The 24,754-nt window shown below is 43.2% G+C and overlaps 1 protein-coding gene across 4 annotated transcripts in view; it reads left to right on the top strand.

The window, feature by feature from the left end:
* Window positions 1–24,754, top strand: part of cux1b (cut-like homeobox 1b) — a 125,447-nt gene that overhangs the window by 85,257 nt on the left and 15,436 nt on the right. For 2 of the 4 annotated variants that reach the window (XM_061781040.1, XM_061781039.1), the window contains exons 9-14: window positions 3,531–3,579; window positions 11,600–11,707; window positions 14,380–14,574; window positions 14,677–14,735; window positions 14,947–14,989; window positions 15,149–15,245. In XM_061781040.1, coding sequence (XP_061637024.1) covers window positions 3,531–3,579; window positions 11,600–11,707; window positions 14,380–14,574; window positions 14,677–14,735; window positions 14,947–14,989; window positions 15,149–15,245 — 551 coding nt within the window. Of the gene's footprint in view, window positions 1–3,530; window positions 3,580–11,599; window positions 11,708–14,379; window positions 14,575–14,676; window positions 14,736–14,946; window positions 14,990–15,148; window positions 15,246–16,334; window positions 17,130–17,833; window positions 17,918–18,288; window positions 18,391–18,484; window positions 19,033–19,148; window positions 19,291–19,918; window positions 20,207–20,973; window positions 21,163–24,108; window positions 24,377–24,754 lie in introns of all 4 variants that reach the window. The other 2 variants (XM_061781037.1, XM_061781038.1) reach the window with 2 other exon arrangements.

Genomic DNA, 24,754 nt, shown 5'->3' with positions numbered 1-24,754 from the left:
CAAATGCTACAAAAGGAGTGTGCATGTTATTGGAATTAATTTTGTCTGTGCTCTATAGGTCCTCCATCTGGCCGCTGTGTCTGTGAATGTTTCTGTTTCATAAATATGTACCTTAAAAAGAAGACCACTCCCCATTTCCAACGTTTTGGGTGCAAGCATGCGTCGGTCATGGCTAGTCGCTCCCCTTCCCGCGCCCGCCCAACCGAGTCTCAGTATATGCAGAAAATCCTTTCCCTGTGATCTGCTTTGGCCCTCAGCCTCTAGCTTTGCCTTTATAATTCCCAAATAAAGCCAAATCCAAAGGTTATTTAAGACGACTTTGTGCATCTGTACTTTGATTAAATGATCACATTTGGAGCGGGCGCGTTGGGTGTATTTGGGTTGCATTATGATATCCATAAACGCTCTCCATTACAAGCTTTTCTGGCTCGTCGGCTCTCTGACCTCACATTTGTGCGCGTGATAACGTGCAGGACGCTCGTGCGCACACACTATAGTTTAAGACAGGATAAAAGCTGGTGAGGTAGTGTACTATTATGATGCCTAAATGCACAATAGATCCTTTTAACTCTTAGGGAAAGAATAAAAGTGAAAAGCTCTCCCACCCTCATCTGACGTTTTTTTTTTTTTTTTTGCTGCGTTGCCTTTGGCACATTGTTGACCTAATATCAACCGTGTCTGTTTTGTTAAAGTCATTCAAATCAGTAGTACGAAAGCCTATAGGACATAACACTGTTTCTTATAGTGTGACACACAAATACAAAAGCTGCATGGATCTTTGGCCACACTATCAAAAGACGGCGGCGCATAATGGTTGCACGGCAGTTCTTGTATACAGTTACTTCTAGGGATTCAACAGTGCTTATGCAATATAAGCAGTGAGCACAGACTCTGATGTACAATCAAACCCATATTTTGAGTTATTGAATTTTTATGAATGAGTTTCTGTCAAGGGAAGCACAATCTTACACTAGTTCACATGCCTGCCTCCTAAAGATTTGGGGTTTGAATTTATGCTCCCTGTACTTAACATGTTTTCTCTGTGTACTCCGGCATCCTTCCACACTCTAAAAACATTTTATGTTTGGTTAATTCAATAATTTATCCATAGGTGTGAATGTGATTTTAAATGCTTGGTTTGTCTATATGTCCCCTGTGATTGACTGGCGGCCAGTCCAGGGTGTATCCTGCCTCTCGCCCAAACAAAATCAGCTGGGATAGGCTAAAGCTCACCTGTCACCCTAGTGAGGACAAGCGCTATAGAAAATGGATAAATGAATTTCCAGTAAAAGTGGAAAATACCTTGAGGTATAGATTTAAAAAATGAGTCATTGTTTTTAACATTTTTCAGAAAGTTGTGGCAAATACAAAGGTTATTCATACTTCTATGTTCCACATTTTTAGTTGATTAGAATGGCCTATATTAGGCTTCAATTAATTTATTTTGTTTAACCAGGTAAAGCAATTAGAACAGTTTCTCATTTACAATGCCAACCTGGAGGTAGTTTCAGGTTCTGTGTCTTGCCCAAGGACTCTTCCACAGCGGACATTCAGAGCCGGGATTCGAACTGCTGACCCCTCAGTCAGTAGATGACTCACTCTCCCAACTGAGCCACAGCCGCCCTATGATCACAATTGCTTTAAAATATGAGGGAAATTAATAATTTAACAATGATCCTTGTGACAACTCAAAGTTTTTCCGGGGTATGAATAATTGTGGGTGTTTCATTCATATTTGCAATTGGCTGTCGACCAGTCCTGGGTTTACCCCGCCTTTCGCCCCAAATCAGCTGGGATAGGTTCACCCCTACAGCCCTAATGAAGTTATGAACCCATACGTATTGACATCATCACGTACCCATCACTCGTCTCATATCATCAAATATGTCTGCGCCCATGATTTCTCATTAACCCACTGCTTTGATTGTGCTTTAAAGTGAGCGTAAAATATGATAACGTTCAACTGGAATGCCTATGGTTCATTGCATAAAAAAGTCCAAGAGAGAGGATGTGGTGATCAGGTCCGCAGATTCTACGAGGAAGCCTTCGTCGATGTTGGTCACAATCAACTGGATTGACAGGATCTCGAGAATAGCAGCAGTGAAGAAGATAGTTTAGATATCTTTGAAGGGTCAAGATTAAGGGTTAATTTAAATTAAGGGTTTGGGTTAGTTAAAGAGACTGTTGTTCTATTACACTCACCTGTTATCAATTTTTATTCACAAAGCATAATACTTACCATTTCAGTGTAACTTTATAGTTATCTGAACATTTTTGACTTGGCTGTTTTTGAAGAGAATTAATTTCTTGGAGTTATAATAACATTGTAGCCCTCTTTGAAAGACTTTCTCAATAAGTATTTTCCCCCCTTCCCAAATCAGCCTCTTAATTGCTCAATTTATATTAACTTAGAATACCCTAAATAAAAATCATTACCTTTAACCTGGAAATGAAAAATAAAAAAAAAATCTACTAAATTTACTAAATTCACAAAAAATGGAGATGTCAGCTTTTGAATTTTAATGCTTTGTATATATTTTTTCTACAGCAAATGTGTTCAAATTTAGCATTTGCACTGCAGTCTGATGGGGCTTACCTTATGTTACACATGTTGCACATCTTTACATATATAGTAAAAGTCTTCCATGCATGTCATCCATCCATTTTCTGAGCCGCTTATCCTCACTTGGGTCACGGGAGTGCTGGAGCCTATCCCAGCTATCTTCGGGCAGGAGGCGGGGTACACCCTGAACTGGTTGCCAGCCAATCGCAGGGCACACATAAACAAACAACCATTCGCACTCACATTCACACCTACGGGCAATTTAGAGTCTTCAATCAACCTACCACACATGTTTATAGAGGAAGTGGGAGGAAGTGCCCGGAGAACACCCACGCAGGCACGGGGAGAACATGCAAACTCCACACAGGCAGGGCCGGGGATTGAACCCCGGTCCTCAGAACTGTGAGGCAGACGCTCTAACCAGTTGCTCACCGTGCCGCTCCATGCTTGTCAATCACACCAAAATCTTATCAAACAGTATTGTCCAAGATGACTATACAGAGGCAGCAATAGGGGCATCCTGCAGTCTGACCTCTCACAAGTGAGAGTTGAACCCTGGCCTCCATGTAGACCATTAGTCAGACACAATCACACAGCTTCATAGCAGATTAGTCTGCTGTATTAGGATTTAGAGCTCTATTAATGTAATCCCTCTGTTTTAGTGTGGCTGAGGTTTTAGGGGGCTTACATGTGCACATAGAAACATACACTTAACTGCATTCATGCACACACACATTCAAGCTGCTTGGGTTATGGAGTTCACAATCAGTGGATTAAGGTGAAATTTAGACAGTAGCTTAATGGACACGGCAGTAACTTTGTACAAACGTGAGTTTAGTGGCACGTTATGGGTACTTATTGGGAATTGTCTGTCAGTGTTTTCTGTGTGTATGTGCGTCATCTCATTTAACACGTCACATCCGCTGTTGTGGTTTTGCTGCACGTAGTAACTGGATGTCTTCTTCAGGGCCGACGAGATTGAGATGGTGATGACAGACCTTGAAAGAGCCAATCAGGTAAACACGCTGTCTCTCAAATGAATGAGATTGCAATACTTTATTTAATAATTTGTTTTCTTTTGAAGAAGAAAGGAAAAAATGTGTACACCACTCACAAATATTTTGAGCTATTTCGGGTAAAATTTCAGGATTATTTTAAAATTCACCATAATCTTTACAGGTAAACTCAATTTGACCTTCTCTAAACGTTTGAATGCACATATCCAACTGTTAAATGTTTCAGTACTATTTGCATGACTTGCTGTTCTCTCATACATGCAAATCAGTCGCCTTTCGGCGAAATTCGCCGTTTTGAGCTCAAATCAGGCCATTTCCGTGAATCGTACAGATCCGAGGAGTTTTTCTGGGTGGATGGGTCGCCGTCGCTGTCGTCATAGACTGCTTCGTACTGCTTCAGCGCTGGCAGCTAGATCCATTCCACACATCCACCATCCACACACAGATGTAATTGTGAATATTACTCCGCGGCGGACGAGTATTCTGGCGCATCGCCCTGAGGTGTGACCGGCTTTGGATAAATCACAGGAGTAGACGAGACCAGAAAAAACACTTACGCTGCTTCTGCTGTTAAGAATTAACGGTACTTTTACTCCCATTACAATGATCTAAATGTCTGTCGCTACTTTAATTTATCAATTATTGCTTCTTGCTTTTTCGAGAGCGAGACTACGACTTAGACTTCCGCATTGGCGCTTTTTGCACCAATCCAGTTTAAGCGCTAGTGACGTTTAAGTCTAGTTCACCGATCAAACGACACAAGAAAGTCACATGACCTCACACATCTTCTATTGGGTTTCCAGGGCATAGGTATTAACAGTAGATAGGCCAGCCCCGCTGATCGTCATGCCTACGTGGTGGCCATGTTGGGAAGGTCGTCGTTACCATGAAAACAACTCGTCGTATTTACATTTAGACCATAGGTGTCAAACTCAAGGCCCGGGGGCCAGATGTGGCCTGCCACATCATTTTATGTGGCCCTCAAAAGGAAATCATGTCCGTCAACATCCATGATTCTTTCTAAAATCTGAACAAAAATTCTAAATTGTCATATGTAATGAACAACAATGTTGAGATATGGCATTTTTCTATATGGCTTGATCAATAGTTAAACCAACTATTATCCTTCTGTTTTTAAAACTAGTTATCCCTCAATTTGTTGTGTATATAAAAAAATATGATGAGGTATGGTTTCACTGTCATAACAGCCCTCTGAGGGAAATTGAAATGACAATGTGGCCCTCGACAAAAATCAGTTTGACACCCCTGATTTAGATGAACAAAAACAACAGCTTTCATGTATTGTAGTATTTGTGTGGCACTTCCTTCCCAAATGTGGATATTTCAGCTCACTTATAGCTTGAGAAAACACAGTGCATTAAATTGCAGATGTTTTGTTGTAGTTTTGACTGTGCATTCACACACGCCCACACACAGCAACATCAGTATTTGCAGAATTTGCATTTTATTTTATTTGTTTTTTTAAATTGATGTTCATGCTGTAGTTAAAAAAAAATCAGAAGTTATTCACTATTTACTCAATACTTGAGTAATTATGTCACTGTGTACTTTTTACTCAAGTAATTTTGGGGAGGACTACTTTCTACTTGAGTCACATTATTGTCAAATAACAGTATTCTTACTTGAGTACAATATTTGGCTACTCTACCCACCTCTTGAGCGGACATCCTTTATTGCTACTCTTACGTTTAAGCAACATTTTTGCTCATCAGATCAGCCAGTGTTGTATTTGTTGCACTGGTCTTTTCTATTTTCGCGTTGAGGTGCCATGGGTCGTGGCCCTGGTTGTGGTCCCAATGGAACAGCGAAACACGCGTAACATGGGCGACAAAAGTTGATCCGCTAGTACATCTTGTATTAAAGGTCAGAGGACAAAGATTTTTAAAAAATTCTTGATAACTCTAGAACCCCTTCACAAACCACATCTGCCATTTCGAAGTGATCATATAGCAGATATAGAGCAGTTAAATAGGTAAATGCAGAATGCGGCTTCTCCTTTTTGCATCCAGCGCCTTCCGGTCTTCGTCTCTTTCCGGTGCTGTGACATAAGACAAGCCAAACAGCCTGTTCATTTGGCGTTGTGTGCTATTGTTCCGTGCCGTTATTTCCATCCTTCTACAACCCCAATCCCAATGAAGTTGGGACGTTGTGTTAAACATAAATAAAAACAGAATACAATGATTTGCAAATCATGTTCAACCTATATTTAATTGAATACACTACAAAGACAATATATTTAATATTCAAACTGATAAAACTTTATTGTTTTTAGCAAATAATCATTAACTTAGAATTTTATGGCTGCAACACCTTCCAAAAAAGCTGGGACAGGGTCATGTGTACCACTGCGTTACATCACACACATTTTCTTTTAACAACATTCAATAAACGTTTGGGAACTGAGGACACTAATTGTTGAAGCTTTGTAGGTGGAATTCTTTCCCATTCCTGCTTGATGTACAGCTTCAGCTGTTCAACAGTCCGGGGTCTCCGTTGTCGTATTTTACGCTTCATAATGTGCCACACATTTTCAATGGGAGACCGGTCTGGACTGCAGGCAGGCCAGTCTAGTACCCGCACTCTTTTACTATGAAGCCACGCTGTTGTAACATGTGCAGAATGTGGTTTGGCTTTGTCTTGTGAAATAAGCAGGGGTGTCCATGAAAAAGACGTTGCTTGGATAGCAGCATATGTTTCTCCAAAACCTGTATGTACCTTTCAGCGTTAATGGTGCCTTCACAGATGTGTAAGTTACCCTAACACAGCCCCATACCATCAGAGATGCTGGCTTTTGAACTTTGTGTCCATAACAGTCCGGATGGTTCTTTTCCTCTTTGGCCCGGAGGACACGACGTCCACAGTTTCCCAAAACAATTTGAAATGTGGACTCGGCGGACCACAGAACACTTTTCCACTTTGCATCAGTCCATCTTAGATGAGCTTAGGCCCAGAGAAGCCGGCGGCGTTTCTGGGTGTTGTTGATAAATGGCTTTTGCTTTGCAGTTTCAAGTTGCACTTAGGGATGTAGCGCCAAACTGTATTTACTGACATTGATTTTCTGAAGTGTTCCTGTGCCCATGTGGTGAAATCCTTTACACCAGTGATTTCCAACCAGTGTGCCGAGGCACATCAGTGTGCCGTGAGCGCTTTTCAGGTGTGCAATGGGAAATTATTAAATTTTACTTAATTGCTCAAAACATAATTTATTTACAATAAATAATGTATCTTTGTTCATCTATTTATGCCAGTGAGGCATAGTGACGGACAGAACAAAATGCTCTTCTATTAGATGACAAGACGTACATACAGTAATTAATGTATCCACTTATTGTGACATTTTTGTTTGTTGGTGTGCCGTGAGATTTTTCAATTGTAAAATACATGCCTTGGCTCCATAAAGGTTTGAAATCACTGCTTTACACATTGGTCGGTTTTTGATGCAGTGGCGCCTGAGGGATTGAAGGTCATGGCCATTCAATGTTGGTTTTCGGCCTTGCCGCTTACATGCAGTGATTTCTCCAGATTCTCTGAACCTTTTGATGATATTATGGACCGTAGATGATGAAATCCCTAAAGTCCTTGCAATTGTACATTGAGGAACATTGTCCTTGAACTGTTCGACTATTTTCCTCACGCACTTGTTCACAAAGAGGTGAACCTTGCCCCATCTTTGCTTGTGAATGACTGAGCAATTCAGGGAAGCTCCTTTTGTACCCAATTATGGCACCCACCTGTTCCCAATTAGCCTGTTCACCTGCGGGATGTTCCAAACAGGTGTTTGATGAGCATTCCTCAGCTTTCTCAGTCTTTTTTGCCACCTGTCCCAGCTTTTTTGGAACATGTTGCAGCCATAAAATTCTAAGTTAATGATTATTTACTAAAAACAATAAAGTTTATTAGTTTGAACATTAAATATCTTGTCTTTGTAGTGTATTCAATTAAATATAGGTTGAACATGATTTGCAAATCATTGTATTCGGTTTTTATTCCAACTTCATTGGAATTGGGGTTGTATATTTGTTGTCTCATGATTTAACGATGTCACAATGGTTTATTGTGTGGCATTTGGTTGTACAAATGGTTCAGGCAGTGGCAAGAGTTTTTTTTGACTTTCCAAGTGAAAAAGTGGATAGGGAAAGTCACTCGACGGGAAGAAACGTGATCAGCTATGGGTGCCGAGCACGCATTCCAAACTGTGCTGATCACTTCGAACTGGCGTGTTTTGAGAAAGACTTAGCAGAAAGCATTGGATACAGCGGTAGAGGCTGAAACCAGCTGCGGTGCCAACTATTTTTCCTACGGCCATCAGGACCTCCGCTGCCAGCAACAGAACTAAATCTCGCAGCCGCCATGGTGCAGCAAAGCGGCGCAGACAAGAGGTGAGGAGTTCCGCGTATATACCAACGACTCTATTATGGTTACTATGCACTGGGGAATACATAAAAAAAAGACCCACGCAGTACTTTTCAGTACTGTCGTCTATACTTTTGCCTATATGACAAGCCAACAGGCTTTCTGTGCGGCGTGTTATAACGCTACTCGAGCGAGGGGCACACAATATATAGGAATACTGCATACTATGTAAAAGCTTGTGCCGTGTCACTAAAACATATGAATATATAATGCGTATAGTCGTGCTAAAAAATATTGCCACCCCTGGCGTGCCATTATTTCTAGCCATGACTGTATAAAAAGACATGCTTTTGGCAAACCATCACATCGAGCCAGTGGCCACTCTCTTTTTCTGTTGTACAACTGCTACTTGGCTGCTTGTCGTCATCACTGTTCCGACCTCCTGATCGGCTCAAACATGTACGGTTTGACGACGGCAAGTTCAGTTGGGCGCTCCTGTACGTCGAAATCCTCCTCCTCTTCATATTCCAACACGCTGCTCGCCATTTCGTATAGAGGGTAGCGTGCTGTGTTTGTCAATTGCAACGTCACTTCTGGTAGCTCTAGATAGAGTAACCACACCCCGGTGTCTTGAGCTTCAGGCATGTTCGGGGAGGACTCAATATGTGTCATAAAAACCTAATTTTTTAGCTAAACTATGGTTGAAAACTTGCTGGAAGTTATGTGCATGCATTACATAACATATAAACAATGCAAATATGAATTTTAACTGACCCCATAACATCTTTGTCATCTGACCTTTAATTAGGAAACGCGCCTACATTTATCTAATTAGTTTACGGATGTTAAAGTTAAATGTATTAAGCGACGGAGCGATGTTAGGGATTATGTCACAACACAATGAACTAACTTCAAATTCAGAAATGGCCAATTAAAACAGAAGAATATTGTACTTAATATTTTCCTGCATGATGCATTTGGGATTAGCCTTTCAGGTTGGTAATAGTGAAAAATGAAGTGAAACGGACAATGATTTTTGTCAATTCTTTTCCAGAAGTGCTTAAAGAGGAGGATGCTATTCATGTGGCACCGCTTGAAGCAGGCATCAGGTCCAGGTGGAGATGGGCCTGGCTCAAGTTGGAGGCTAAAACAAAAAAGCAAAGAAATGAGGCAAATTTAAATTTAAATTTGATCTTAAATTTGTACATCAACATGTAGTTGAGCGGTGTAAATAAATGTCTTTCTGCGTGAAGAAAATGTTTATTTTGCCTTACTGTACTGTTCAGAGTCTTCCAGATTGCTTAATTTATGTTAAAATCAAAAACATTCTCCACGGGAGCCTGGGGGATCCCCCAGACCCACCCTACAATTTTTTTTTTTTTCCCATGCCTTTGGTGTTTGCATGTCTGTTCTCTAACAAGGGTCACAAAATTCACAACAGCTGTTTGATCTGTGTCTCGAACAAATGCATTTCGTGGATCAGTTAGAATTGTTATTTAAACAGTCCTCGTCATCATCTTGTTCACATTTTGACAACACCTAACAGTTGATCGAGTACCTCACCATTGTGAGTCTTCAAATGGGATGTTTGCAAAGGGAAGTTGCCGATGAGCATAGTGTGTTCCAGAGTCTCATCAACGTGTTGCAATAAAGAGACTGGAAGAGTCACAGAAAGGCATGGAGTAGACATCCTTGGAAACTTTCATGGATCAAGCACCCTTTGTGATTTTGCTGTGAGATTATTTCGGCAAAGGAAAAGTGCTCACTATAAACTGCTTTAGACAGATTTGTGAACATTTGAGATAATTTTTTCTTACTCAAAACATTCTTCTCTAAAAGTTCATACTGATGTAAGAATAAAAAAATAGAGATAATTTAAGTTATTTTTATAATTCATTTCACTTAACAAGCTGTGATTAGAGCTACTATTTTCTCTCACCCACTTTATTTAATAACTTTTATTAAATGACCTTTTCTGTTGAACACGAAGGGTCAACAGCATCCAGCAACCAAAATAACATTATTTTGAACGTATGAATTCAAAACCTAGTGTTGTCTATTGATTTCCATGATTCATTGGCAAATGTACCTTCATAGTGCTTGCATTATCTGCACAGAACCATGAACATGCGTTTCATACTGGGCTATATTCACTACATTGCTTTTGTGAAGGCTCTTGTTTGTTTTTAATTTATTACAATGCCACTAACCCCATCCAGCTGAAACAGGCCCCTTAGCACACCCTCTGCCCTTGTGCTGTAAATATTCCTGTGGTATCTGTTAATGTCATTGTTGTTAACTTTCATTATTAGCCCAAGAGTATGATTTGTGGCTAAAGGGTTAGCATGGGCATGTAATGTTAATATTAGCCTAAAGGTTAGCACTCCCGACGATAATGCCACATGCACGCACGCAGACACACACAAACATGCACTATTCACACTTCTGATTTGAGGTTTACAGATGATGACAGCATCCCCTCCAGCTCAGCCACAGACTTTTTATACGCTTTTATTAAAAGAAAATGGAAAACAGCATTTTGTTCTGGCGACGAGGCAGTCCGTCTCCCCACCCTGTCAATAGCGGCTCCCAATGTGGTTGCAATTAGGAACGCCGTGGAATCTGCAGCCTATAAGTCCTAATGATGGCGTGTTTACCCCGTGTTACTGATGATTCCCGACTGGAGCATGGCAGTTTGGCTGTAAAAACAGGCAGCGGGTGTCATCTCAATTTTCCGTGCCGATGTAATATTTCACTTTATTGAACTGAAGGAAAAACCCTTCCTCCCTTGGGTTTAAATGTGTTTAGGCTGGAAGGAATTGAAGTTGGTCGCCACACAGACATATTCAAATCTGCTGATTTTGACAAGTCGTGCTCAATGTACAGTGGTGCCATGAAATACACGTGACCTGTCTTGCTTGTTTTTTGAAATACGAGGTGTCATTCGGATGATTTTTTCCTTTGCGAGTGCAAACTTGAGATTCGAGTGGTGTATGGTGGCAGTAAACTCAGTTCAACTCACTTCACAATATGCAGCGGTTTTTGTGAATAACATTTCATGTAAACATTTCTCATCAAAATAGAGGCTTCAAGCTGTTTAACGCCTCCTTCCAGTTAAAGTTTACTGTCTAAGTAAACATGAAACGTGATGTATTTAAAACAACCAAATTACTTTGCCTTCTGAACGGCCCCCGCTAGCTTAATGCTAACATATAAAGGAAAATGCCATTGACATGCTAACAGTTAGCATTGATAGTCGCGGTTTGATAACCCTTTTAGCAACGGATAGTTTAACACAAATGTTGAATAGTTGAATTCTGTTGATTTGAGCTGGAAAAGAAGAGTTGATGAATTGTTACATCAACATTAGCTCCACTGACACCACCCTCCATGAAATTGTAGCCCCAAGGTGGATTATTATAATGTTAAATTAGTGGCATGCCAGTGCCATGCAACGTCAGTTGCCTCTCTCTCAGTCCACACGTGTTATAATTTTTTTTTTTGTTCCGCGGGAAAAGCGAGAGGGGTTTGAGGAAATGTGTCCACAAAGGAAAACATAACACATTAATTCAAATTTGGGCTGCACAAACATGAGATTAATCGTGTTTGACTGTAAGAACTGCGTCTTTTCTCCTCCTCCTTGCAGCGAGCTGAGGTGGCACAAAGAGAGGCTGAGTCACTGCGGGAGCAGCTGTCCTTGAGTAACCAATCCCAGCAGGCCGGCAGCCCGTCCAACAAGGCCAACCCCGACTCGGTAACGCCTTTTCGCTGCCTCGTTGATTTACAGCGCGGCTGACAGAGACGTATTGAAGAGCTAAAGATCAGATCAGCCTTTTACTTCAGAGGTGGTCGTCCGATCACAGCCGCCTTTAATTGATTACCGTTGTCATCGGTCTCCAAGGTCATTGACTAAATGAACAAGGGGACTGTTTGAGGAGTTGCCTGCCTCATTACTGGTTCTGTAAATAGTGTCTGAGGGCTTCTCAGCTGTGGCACGCAAAGACCTTTGCTTTACAGCTCACGTCTTGCTTAGATGTGAGTTAATCCCAAATAGTAAAGATCTGACACATACTGTAAAGTAGACCAGCGGTGAGCAACATGAAGTCTCCTCCGTTCTTTCCTCTCGCCCACTCATCATTGCCATTATCAAGAGTCCTGTAGCCATTTTGTTTTCAATACATTTGTTTTCTTATTTAGTTTTCCAATTGAATAAATGGTTAATTTATTTACAGTAAATGATACAATTAAAAATTGTAAAAAAAAAAAAATTCCGTAGGCATTTGTTTTATTAAATTGGTTAATTATAATTCAATTAATGATGAATAATAAAATAAAGGTGGCACGGTGGAGACTGGTTAACACATCCACCTCACAGTTCAGAGGTCGTCGGTTCAAATCCGGGCTTCACCCTTCCTGTGTGGAATTTGCATGTTCTCCCCATGCCTGCGGGGGTTTTCTTCAGGTACTCCGGTTTCCTCCCATATTTCAAAATCATGCATGGTAGGTCATTGAAGGCTAAAGAGTAGAGACTAAATTGTCAGTAGGTTTGAATGTGAGTGTGAATGGTTCTTTGTGCCCTGCGATTGGCTGGCGACCACTTAAGGGTGTACACCACCTCTCTGCCAAAGTCAGCTGGGATAGGCTCCCGCACACCAGCGACCCGAGTGAGGATAAGCAGTGCAGAGAATGCATGGATGGATAATAACATCAAATAATTAAAATACGAATGAATTATTTTATTGTTCAAATGAACTATTTTACACATTTTAGATATTTAAAAAAATCTCATCTAAAGATGACCTGGCCAATCTCTCACTTAAAAAGAAAATCTAACGTGAATGTCTGACATTAAATTGGCGACTGTTCCACCTTGGATTTATTCTAATTTCTAAATGATTCTGTCAACAAAAACACTAAGTAGCAAATAATCTGTTTCAAAATTTGCCATCATAAGACTTTTGATCAGTTACAGATGTTTCTAATTAGTATTTGGCAGATTCGATTCCCATGTACCGCAATTTCTCGTGTATAATGCACACCCATGTATAATACGCACCCCCAAAGTTGACCTCAAAATTCTGGAAAACCCTTCTACCCATGTATAATGCATTTTTACAAAGCATGATTTTGCTTCTATCCATAACCCAAAACATGAAGTATTATGTTTTTTTTCAAACAATTACTATGAAGTTAAGCACTTTATTTGAACATGTAATACTTTATTTTTTTTATTTACTTGCTCTTATTTTGAAATACACAGCCCTACTTTTATTTAGTAAATTAGGAAACACACAGTTATGCTCATATGTTTGATTACCCAGGCAGAATTTGTAAGATGGGTACAATTCTTTAAAGAAAACTTTAGAGAAAAAAAATTATTTTAATGGGATTCAAATTAACCGGTCAAGCATTTCAAAAAAGCACTATCATTAAACAAAACATAACCATAAAGATATGAATGATGGTTGTTGTTCAGTCATCAGTCATATTAAAAAAAATTAAAATAAAACATTTCACAAATTATGGTATGTAAACTTTTTGAGCACAACTGTACGTACATATATGCAGTCATACGTACGTACCCCTGTCTTATTGGAATGAAAGTGTAGGCTACACCTTCTTCATAACCACTAGGTGGCGGTGGCATATTAGAATGAAAGTGTACAGCTTTTTCATAACCTCTAGATGGCGGCATAAATTTATAAAATGTGAAAGTTTTTTTCCATTTTCCCCTATACCCATGTATAATGCGCACTATTTACTTTTGACAATTTTTTTGGGGGGGCGGGGGTGCACATTATACACGAAATTACGGTGTCGATACTTTAAAAAACAACATTACCAGTTTGGTTAGTTTTAATATGATCATCATGACCTATTTTCCTCTATCGTTGATCATTGCTGATACCCTTGCGAAAGGGTTTACCTTTTGAATGATATGATCTGGAAGGTGAAACATATTTTTTTGACAATTATTTTTTTTTTTAACCTGAGATCGATGTTCTTAGGTCTCAGTAGGGATATAACTATGCGGTATTTACTTTGTGGTTCAATAAAAAAAAACAATACAGTAGTATATGCGGTGCCTCAAAACAGTTTCCCGATGAAACACCAAGCGTCACAATGTTTCTGTTGCAGCATATTGGTTATGTGTGTAAGGGTCAATTGCCTGGTGTGCGGGTGTGAGCCGCCGACTGTATTTTTTTTTTCACGATTGTTGTTTATATGTGCCCTGCGATTGGCTGGCGACTAGTTCAGGGTGTACCCCGCCTCTCGCCCAGAGTCAGCTGGGAAAGGCTCCAGCATGCCCGCGACCCTAGTGAGGATAAGTGGTATGGAAAATGGATGGATGGATGTCCAGTTTATTCCCATGAATTTGGTTCGTATTTGCCGTCAGCTAAAAATGTTGTTGTGGTTGTTGGCTAGCACGAGCAGGCTGCGGAGGTGGCATCATCCCACTCCAGTCTGGAGGTAGAACTCAGGGCCAAAGAAAAGGAGAGTGCACAGCTCGTGGAGGACGTCCAGAGACTGCAGGCCAGCCTGACTAAACTCCGAGAGACCACCAGCACCCAGATCACACAGCTGGAGCAGCAGCTTAACAGCAAGACCGCCGTTCTTAAGGTATCCAGACGAGAATTCACTGGGATATTGTGGGGGGATTCTTTGTTTCTAATATTAACTTTAACGTATCGGTTTCAGCACTAAAGTCTTTGTCATTGATAGGAACTGGAGGAGAAACTTGAGAAGCAAGCAGACTATGAGGAGGTTAAGAAGGAGTTGGGGTAAGAAGTTTGAGAACGATTTATTGCATGCGGGTGAGGTCGGCTGGGTGGAACAAGAGCATGGCCTCATTTCAAAATGATGCTTGTATGTCTACAGTTTGATATTGTCCCTCTGTTGCCTTGACCTCAAAGAGACTGCAGCATATTGTGAAATTGTTAATTTTTGTGTCGTTGTGTGTAATATTACAATATGTTTTGTCTTTGTCCTCAGTATTCTGAAGTCAGTCGAGTTTGGAACATCAGACTCTGTGCAGGTAAAAGTGTCTCGCAATGACATTACTCCCTTGGTCCTTGTTCCATAATTAGGACATGGTATTATTTGATAATTGGACACTTATAGTAATTATGAGGTTTTCAATTGGGAATTGCAAGTTTTTTTATTTTTTCATTCCATCTGCTTCTCTCGTTATCAGGAATCATCCAAACCTCTGGAGGTGCTTTTGCTGGAGAGGAACCGTAGTCTTCAGTCTGAGAGTGCCGCACTGCGCATTGCCAACGCCGAGCTCAGTGGTAAGTTTAGGAAGGTCTCAGCCCACTTTTACCGTAATCACACAGGCTACTTGGGGGCTGCGGGTAAGGCTGCGCAGATGCAGAGATGCATGAAAATACATACATCTTACTTATTTTTCTCTGAGAATGCTTAACACGAGGTTTTGTTTAAAAATATGTCATACAAACAAGTTTTTATTGAGCCCACGCACAAATGTCTCCAGCGAACAAAATCACCACTAGGTCAACCTTGAGAGCGATGAAGTTGCACAACACCAAAAATGAGGACACCATACTATGCCCCCCCCCCACCCCCCCTTGTATCAGGACCACCGCAACAGTGTTTATGGGTTTGAAATGTCATAGCTTTAGGCTTGAATAGCTGAGCAGCTCTGAATTGATTAACATTCACAGTAAGGGGCGCCTACTGTCTCGCTCAATCATGTTAAGTCTCAATGGTTATGCATTTGAATAATATTACTCGCTGCGCCTATCATCGAGATGGATTCTTGTAGTTAAAAGATCAGGGGTGGAGTTGGAGGGGTGCACATTGCTTTTATATATTTGTTTTGATGAATGTGAAAATTCAGTCTCTTGGAAAAGTTCGACCTTCACTCTGAGTGCCAGCACCTGCACATACTATTTGTATTCTCTTCAGTCATAAATACTGTTTGTAGACATTTCCCCCTGGACATATTTAATAAACTAAAGACTTATTACCGCGTCTGCAATGGGACAATGGAGTGTTAAGGATCACTGCTGCGGCACGGAGGAGGACATCTGTACACATCATTTGACCACTTCTGTACACTGTGCCTTAGAACAAGAGGAACTGTGACCCCCTGGGCCAGCATACAGCCTAATCCGCCTCAGTGGCACAGTGTCAATTGTTTTGTTTGTCCTGATTTTTTTTTTTCCCCTTCCAGGCTGTGACTTACAAGAAAGGTTGAAATCACAATGCATGAGCATTTTGTCTGGGGGGTTGGCAAAAAAGGAAGACTAATTCGGAAACTACTTGATTAAGTTAATTTCGTGTTTCTTCTCTCTTTTCGGAATCCCTTTTTTGTTGACTCCCCCCATAATGCATGGTGTGTTTGACCTTTCTTGTAGGGCCAGCCAGGCGGAAAGGGACAGAAGAATCGACACCCAAGGAGGAAACCAGCGACCCCTCTTCTTCACCACCTCCACCTCCTCCCTCTCTTCCTTCCTCCTCGCAGCCTCCCCTATCTCGCACTCATACGGATGCCCTCAACACTGCCACCACCACCAGCAGCGGGGAAACGCACCCCTTCACTCCCACGGGCATTGGACAGGACTTCTACTCACCGGTCTTCCCGCTGGTGGGTGGTAAGATGGCTTTGAACTCCCTGATCCAGAGGCAGCTTCTGCAGACCTTCTACTCCAAAGCCTTGCAGGAGTCATCCGGGATCCCCAGCGGGGCGCTGCTGTTCACCCCCTTCACTCCAACCCTCAGCTCCATCCCTACCTCCACCCCCGGCTGCGGCTCTGCCGCCATCCCGCTGGCAGCCAGCAGCCCCCAGCCGCCCCCGGCCAGCCCGGACATGGTTCCCGTTAACGGGAGCAGCACGGCCGGCAGCGCCCCGTCGCCATCCCCAAGCCACTCCGACGCCACTACAGGCAGCGTTTTGGACGGGGAGGACATGGACACGGCGGAGATTGCCCGGCAGGTGAAAGAGCAGCTGATCAAGCACAACATCGGTCAGCGCGTGTTTGGCCACTACGTGCTGGGACTCTCCCAGGGTTCAGTCAGCGAGATCCTGGCCCGACCGAAGCCGTGGAACAAACTCACCATCCGAGGCAAGGAGCCCTTCCACAAGATGAGGCAGTTTCTGGCTGACGAGCAGAACATCCTCGCGCTGCGCAGCATCCAGGGACGGCAACGAGGTAAGCTCGTGCGTCTTGTGGTGTGTCTGCGCGTGGAATGAATGTGTGTGTGTGTGTGTGTGTGTCAAGCATGTGTGTGCGTATATGTGAACAGTCCTGCACACAGCTATTGATCAGCTTTTCAATATGGACTGGGCTTTATACTTTTCTTCCTCTCTCCTAACTCCCATCCTGTGCCACATCTGTGTGTCCTGAATGAGTTCTTAGATACATGCACACACTCATCCCAGGAGCCTCTCCTAGCCATTGAGGTCAATACAGAAACCTTTCACACATCAATAGCATTGATCGGTGGGTACTAGGAAGATGGCTGAGGTACTGCTAACTGCGGGTAGATTCGTTTAGCCTGCGCCTGCTTTTGTTCACGCAACAAGACATTTCTGCTAGAAGCTGGTCGGAGTGGTACACAAAATACAGCAGTTTAGTTCATTGTCTTAAAGAGAGTTTGTTAAAGTAAGGCCTCAGTTGGTTAGCAGGTGTATTGTCATTATGTATCTCACATATTGTCTTAAGTCGTTTAATATTGCTGCTATCAGTGCCCCACATGATGGAGATCAATAAATTTCCTCGCTCTGTAATGTGCACTGGATACAAGTATCCCCACATTCCATTTAGTTATTAGGGAAGCACATACAGAAGTGTAGCGGTTAAAAATTAAACACACAAGTGCTGTAACATCGTGTGTGGTATATTGTTTTTAACAGAGGGCTCAGGCCAGCCCCAGCTTAGCCGAGTGTTTCAGGATGTTCCGAAGCGGAGAGCCATCTCCAATACAGCTTCACACACAGGTCTGTCCCCTTCACACAGATTCTAGCACGTTCTGTCCGTGTGGCATGTTTCTGTAAGGGTGAACTATATCTGTGCGTGTGTGGTTTGTCAACTAATTGGCGGGCTAGCAGATAAAAATGTGCCACGACGGTAGCCGCGCAAAGCCAGCATGTTCATTCAGTAGTTTTACTGGTAGTTTGGCTGAGAGCCCTGTAGTGTGTTTGCATGTGTGGGCTCCAAAGGAACCAGCGCCTCCGGTGTAGTGATTGGAATGTTCTTTGTGCTGTGACAAGGTTAATTATATTAGTTAAATGATCCATTATTTGCTTTATATCCCCAACTTTCCCAACTTGTGTTAATCTCTTCCTGTCGGCTTTTTCTTTCCTTCCAGGGAACATCACTGCTCGTGTCCGCACTCAAGACACAGGTTCAGATGAGGCCATCAAGTCCATTCTGGAGCAGGCCAAAAGAGAGTTGCAAGTGCAGAAAGCCGGTAGGTGTAAATCTCTTTTCTTCATGGCCTTCTCTCAAGTTTGGAAATGTTCCAGTATCCTCTTGACATTATTTTCCCCCTGCCCTATCACCAGATTTGTCGCATGTGCAACCCTCGTACGCAGGCCTGAAAGGAGGGGGTGGAAGCGGGCTCGGAGCTGGAGGGGGCAGCGGGTCAGACGAGGCCATCCGCTCCATCCTGGAACAAGCTCGCAGAGAGATGGAGGCCCAGCAGGCTGCGCTGGAACCCATCCTCAAAGCCTCATCTTCCTCATCATCCCTAGCATTGCTTTCTCAGAGGGACCTCATGAGCTCACCGCTCACCGCTCCCCTTCCACCTTACAATCCCCTGGCGCTCTCCCTCAAGAAGCCTCACAGCTCCCTGTTGTCCTCCCCCTCCTCCCCGTCCCCAGTGCTGGACTTCAGCTCTGGTATCAAGAGGGAGGGCAGGCCCTCTTTGGGGATCGACATGTCATCGGACGGCGCTCTCAGGCAGGGTCGGAGTGCCGAGGGGTCGGTACGCTCTGGGAATGCTGCAGGAGGGGTGGGTTACTGGAGAGAGCAGTGGTGGAGCAACATGAACATGGACACCCGCAGGTCTGCAGTAGGCGATGAGAACCACAACCAGGAAGACTCCAAAGAGGTGAGCTTTTTTTGCATGAATGCTTTCCCTTTGCCCCTCTATCCATTGCTGATAATAGTTACACTCTACAGCAGTTGCATGTCTGACCCACTCCCCTGGTGCGTGGCTTGCTTTAGGGAATACTGAGTGACAGTCTGTCTCGAAACAAGCCGTGGAACAAGCTGAACCAGAGGAACCGGGAGCCATACCTGCGCATGCAGCCGTGGCTCAACGGAGATCAGGGGCAAAACTCACATGTCCAGCAGGCTCAGAACCAAGGTACACAAATCCTGCAGCAGCACACATCTATGATTCACACAACCTCTTTACTCAGAAAGCCCTGATTAGAGCTTGAAGCAAGTTGCTACTGTCCATCTGTCAATCACTCAATCGTCCCTTCCTCCATCCATCCCTTGCTCTCTCGCCCGATCTGACCTCGCATTCTCCCATATCCTCCCTGTAACTCCTCCCACCATCCCCCAATCCACTGTGCTGTGGCAGTGTCAGCCAGCAAGCTGCTGGTTTGTCATGTCATAGACAAGTTAGTGTTGCAGTGCCAGATGGCAGCTCTGTGTGTGCGTGCGTGTGCGTGTCTCTGTTTCTCTCTGGGGGTGTAAACAGCAGCTAATGTACACTGACAGCTCCTCATGACTGCTCTCTTCCAGCCTGCTGAGCTGCACAGCAGCACTACACAGGCAGAGACAGGGAGATGAAGGAAGGAGCAGCAAGCCAAAAAAGCATCAAACTAAAAACTTAAACACCTTTGACGTTCCTTAAATAGGAATTAAGTCGATTTTAGTATGGCTCAAGTCCCTCCCAAAGCCGACAGAATGAGGGGCTAAAACAAGTGTACAAAGTCTCCTAACAGGCACGACCTTTGTGTCTTGTTCTATATCTTCACAAGCAGAAGGTACTCCCAAAACATCGGCGAGCTGCAGCCCTGCTCCAGAGTCGCCTCTCAGTTCAGCTGAAGAGTCTGTCAACGGCCTAGCCGGCGATCTGCTCACATCGCAGTCGTCAGGTTTCAAGCCCTCCTCTGACGATCCTTCATGTGGGGATTCCCAGCCCGGCACCCCACTGCCTGTACCTGGTCACTCGGGTCTGAGCATTCAGGAGATGGTTGCAATGTCTCCTGAGCTCGATACTTACGCTATTACCAAGAAGGTGAAGGAGGTGCTGACGGACAACAACCTCGGTAAGACAGAAAGATTATATTCATATTACAATGTCCCAGACTGGCACTAAATGTTTGCATTTTGCAGAGGCGGGGTTTGGGGTTATCGTTGTACAGGTTTCACATAACTCCTGTAACATTGTGCGCCCTAGATTTTCTGCTTATTACGTTTCAAGTCAGGAGGCACTGTGCTCCTAGTAAAATACATTTAGTCTGGAGCCCTGTGTTTCAGTAAACCTTCGCCCATTTGCAGTTCGCTATTCACAAATTCAATTTTTTTTCTGTGTAACCTATCTTCAGCTGTATGCTGATAAACTCATATTTTAATGCTCTTCCAATAACTCCCTAAAATGTCACGAAATGGTGCCAAAGCCCAGGCTAATATGAAAGGAGTAATTGGTATTAAGGAAGTATGTTAGTAATGATCTTTGTGTGCCCTTGTGTGGCGAAATTTAGCCTGGGTTGTTACGATAAGTCATGGAGAGTCTTTGTCGCATATTTTTTGCAGGTGCATTTTTTGAAAATCAAATAATCTGTAAACCATTTGTTTTTCAGAGTAATGTTGTAAAATGAGTGTGACACGATAGTGTTTTTGGATCATTGTTTATGATATGTTTATGGGTTAAACTAATAAGCATTTTTTTTTTGGGGTGGTGTCAATTCGTCCTTATTTCTTGTCGGTAACGGGGGAGAGCAGAGAGTATGTCATTTTTTAAATCCAAATTGCTGTTATCTTTTACATCAATTACCTCCTTTAAGGAAGGCTACTGTTGTTCCTTCCAAACCAGGCCAGCGTCTGTTTGGGGAGACTATCCTGGGTCTGACACAGGGTTCTGTCTCAGACCTGCTGGCCAGGCCCAAACCCTGGCACAAGCTCAGTCTGAAGGGCAGGGAACCTTTTGTCCGCATGCAGCTCTGGCTCCAGGACCCACACAGTGTGGAGAAACTCATGGACATGAAGCGACTGGAGAAGAAAGGTGTGTATGGCTGAGAGAGGTCAACACACACGCATGCCACACAATGGAAAAGAACCCCGGTGATACAGTATGTGCTAGAACATGCATTATTTGATAAATACTTGCAGATGAAAGGCCGTTTGAATCACGCATGCACATCTGCACAGACGATATCCTTTATGCAGGACAGCCGAGCATGTTGTGCAGATCACAGTCATCTTGGTGTGATGTCAGTAGAAATCAGGACAGCAGTCATCACGTACTGTATTAGATGTGACAGCTAGGGGACCGCCGCGGGCCTGCTTACTCACAGTCATCAGCACTCCTCTTCATCATTGTCATCATCGTAATAATCATCAGTGTATAAACTTGTAGTTTTAATCTTTGTTCATATTTTTAATCTTTGTTTGTAGCCTCTCACACAGCGTCGCTTTCTTATTGGCGTGATATGTGTGATCACTGGCGAAACCAATAGCCTCATGGTGACCCCTCACTACACAATTGATGCCGTTTTGTAGGAAGAATGCTTAGATATGACTATGCCACCAGGCACAGGCATCTGGAATCAATATTTCATACATACAATCTCCCCAAAAATTTGTGAATGAATGTGTGAAAAGTGCAACCAGCTATAGTTCACTGTGTTTTTGTGTTGCATGTTTGTGGGTCACTCTCCTTTTAAGCTTCATTTGGGTTTATTGACCCCAAACTAAAGCTTACCAGTAGCAACAGGCAATTCTCCTGACCCAGAGCAGACCCACGAGGAAAGACACGGACCTACTCTACAGTAACCATGTTTGGCCCCTCACCTTTGCGGCACCAGCCCGCGAGGTAGCAGCTAGCCTTTTTTTTTTTTAGAGGGCTCTAACCTTGCTCTGAGGGCCTCGCTGCTGCTGCAGCACGACTAATATTTCTGGCAGCGTGTTATAGGGTGGGCGAAATGTCAAACTAATGTGAAGCTGCCGTGAACTCTTAATTTTAAGCCGCTGGTGCCTGAAGTAAGCAGTGCTACAGCAGCTTTTTGTATGAACCAGGCTTCATTGTTATACTCTCTGGGAAGTACAATAGCACCCTCTTGTGTCAGTTGAGGATGCCTGGCAGTATAGTACTGGTTTTCAGAGCCCCCGTACACTCATTTTGCACTTGTACAGAGCCTCAGACATGAGATGGGGAATTTTTTTTAATTGTGGTCCTAGATATAGATAGATATACCATGCACACAAAATGCTAATTTGTTGTTGTGAAATACTGAATTGTGGCCACAACATACTAATTTGTGACCACAAATTGTAGCCATATTTGTGGTCATGGAATAGATGCAAGTGTGCACACAAAAAACTTATTTCTGAGTTTCATATAATTCCCATGGACAATTTGGATCGCTGGGTAATGAAGCACACCTTCTAAAGTATACCTTATTGTTTCTAGAGAAGGTTCGCGCGATTTGCTCATCCAACTGTCCACTATGGAGCCACAGCTACTTGTGGCGACAAATTAGTATTTCATGCACAAGTTATAGCTACTTTGTAGTCACAAATTAGTTTTTTCGTGTGCATGGTATACCTATTTTGTAACAATTTTTTTTTTCTATTGTGGTGTAGATTGGCGGCACGGTTGACGACTGGTTAAAGCGTCTGCCTCACAGTTCTGAGGACTGGGGTTCAATCCCCGGCCCCGACTGTGTGGAGTTTGCATGTTCTTTTCGTGCCTGCGTGGGTTTTCTCCGGGCTCTCCGGTTTCCTCCCACATACCAAAAACATGCGTAGTAGGTTAATTGAAGACTCTAAATTGCCCGTAGGTGTGAATGTGAGTGCGGAGGGTTGTTTGTTTGTAGGTGACCTGTGATTGGCTGGCAACCAGTTCAGGGTGTACCCCGCCTCCTGCCCGATGATAGCTGGGTTAGGCTCCAGCACTCCCGCGACCCTTGTGAGGATTAGCGGCTCAGAAAATGGATGGATGGATGGATGGTGTAGATTATGGCATACATAAAGGCCGCAATTTAAAAAAATAAAATAAAATCATATATCATGTCTGGGATCCATACAAAATGCTGCTCTGTGCATGCACCTTCTTATTTATCTTTTTGTATGGCTACATCAGGGAGGGTAATTCTTACTCACATTACAGGAATGAGTGGACACACTCTAGTTGTGGTTTCCTCTGTGCATCCACCTTCTTTTTATTTATCTCTCTGTATGGCTACATCTGGGAGGGAGTCTGACTCTCCCATATCCTCCCTCTCCCAAAAGTCTCCAATAACATCAGAGAAAGTAGCCAGATTTTTGGTAGTCGCTTTTTTGAAAAAGAGTCGCTTGAGTTGCCAGCCCTGCGGCACGCTATCTAATGCTTGTCCCTTTTAAGGCGTACATTACACAACACATCCATCCATCCATTTTCTGAACCGCTTCTCCTCACTCGGGTCGCGGGCGTGCTGGAGCCTATCCCAGCGATCATCGGGCAGGAGGCGGGGTACACCCTGAACTGGTTGCCAGCCAATCGCAGGGCACATACAAACAAACAACCATTCGCACTCACAGTCACACCTCCGGGCAATTTTAGAGTCTCCAATCAATGCATGATTTTGGGATGTGGGAGGAAACCGCAGTGCCCGGAGAAAACCCACGCAGGCACGGGGAGAACATGCAAACTCCACACAGGCAGGGCCGGGGATTGAACCCCGGTCCTCAGAACTGTGAGGCTGACGCTCTAACCAGTCGGCCACCTTACACAACACATTCACCAGATAATGTAAAAATTAATCAGACCAAATTACACCACAGGTTAATTAAAATAAATGTTTTCATCCTATATATTGCACTAAACCAAAAAAATGCTCCGTGAATATCTCATAGTTCAAGTTATTTATATAATCTTTACAAGATCACTGACTCCAGCAGTGACTAAGATTGACCATATATGTATTTTCTCCAAATACGTCATAGAACCTGTTGTTTTGTCTCTGTCCAGCCTATATGAAGAGGAGGCTGAGCTCCTTGAGTGACGGCCATTCTGTGGAAGGGGGCCTAGTGGGGCCAGACTACATGCAGGGCTCTCAGAGTCCGGGACCTCAGCAGCATCTGAAGAAGCCCAGGGTGGTGCTGGGCCCTGAGGAGAAGGAGGCTCTGAAAAGGGCGTACCAACAGAAACCCTATCCCTCGCCCAAGACCATTGAGGAGCTGGCCTCCCAGCTTAACCTGAAGACCAGTACCGTCATCAACTGGTTCCATAATTACAGGTCAGCCTTGTAACAAAATTACATTTCTATTTGCAAAAATGCATTTTGATTAAAATTGTAGAGTAGCACCTGTTTTCACTATCTCGCTTGAACAGTTCTCCAAATATGATACAAAATCAAGTTTTGTACAGCCCTTAATCGCAAGAGTTTCAAAGGGCTTCACAGGCCCACACTTGACAAAAATCGGTGACATCCCCTCATCTAAACCCCCAAAGTATGCCTGCTTCAATTGGTTTGTCACTGCCATTTGAGGTTTACTGCAAAACTGACCCAAATCAAAAGCGAATTGAACATTGTATACAGCAGGGCTTTGAGTTACGAGTTTGATCTGTTTGTGACCACACTTGTAACTCAAAACAATCATATCTTTTCCCATAG

Source organism: Phyllopteryx taeniolatus, chromosome 8 (genome assembly GCF_024500385.1).
Source record: "Phyllopteryx taeniolatus isolate TA_2022b chromosome 8, UOR_Ptae_1.2, whole genome shotgun sequence".
NCBI classification, from domain to species: Eukaryota; Metazoa; Chordata; class Actinopteri; order Syngnathiformes; family Syngnathidae; genus Phyllopteryx; species Phyllopteryx taeniolatus.
The sequence above is the reverse complement of the archived record's forward strand: the minus strand, read 5'-3'. Positions and strand labels throughout refer to the sequence as shown.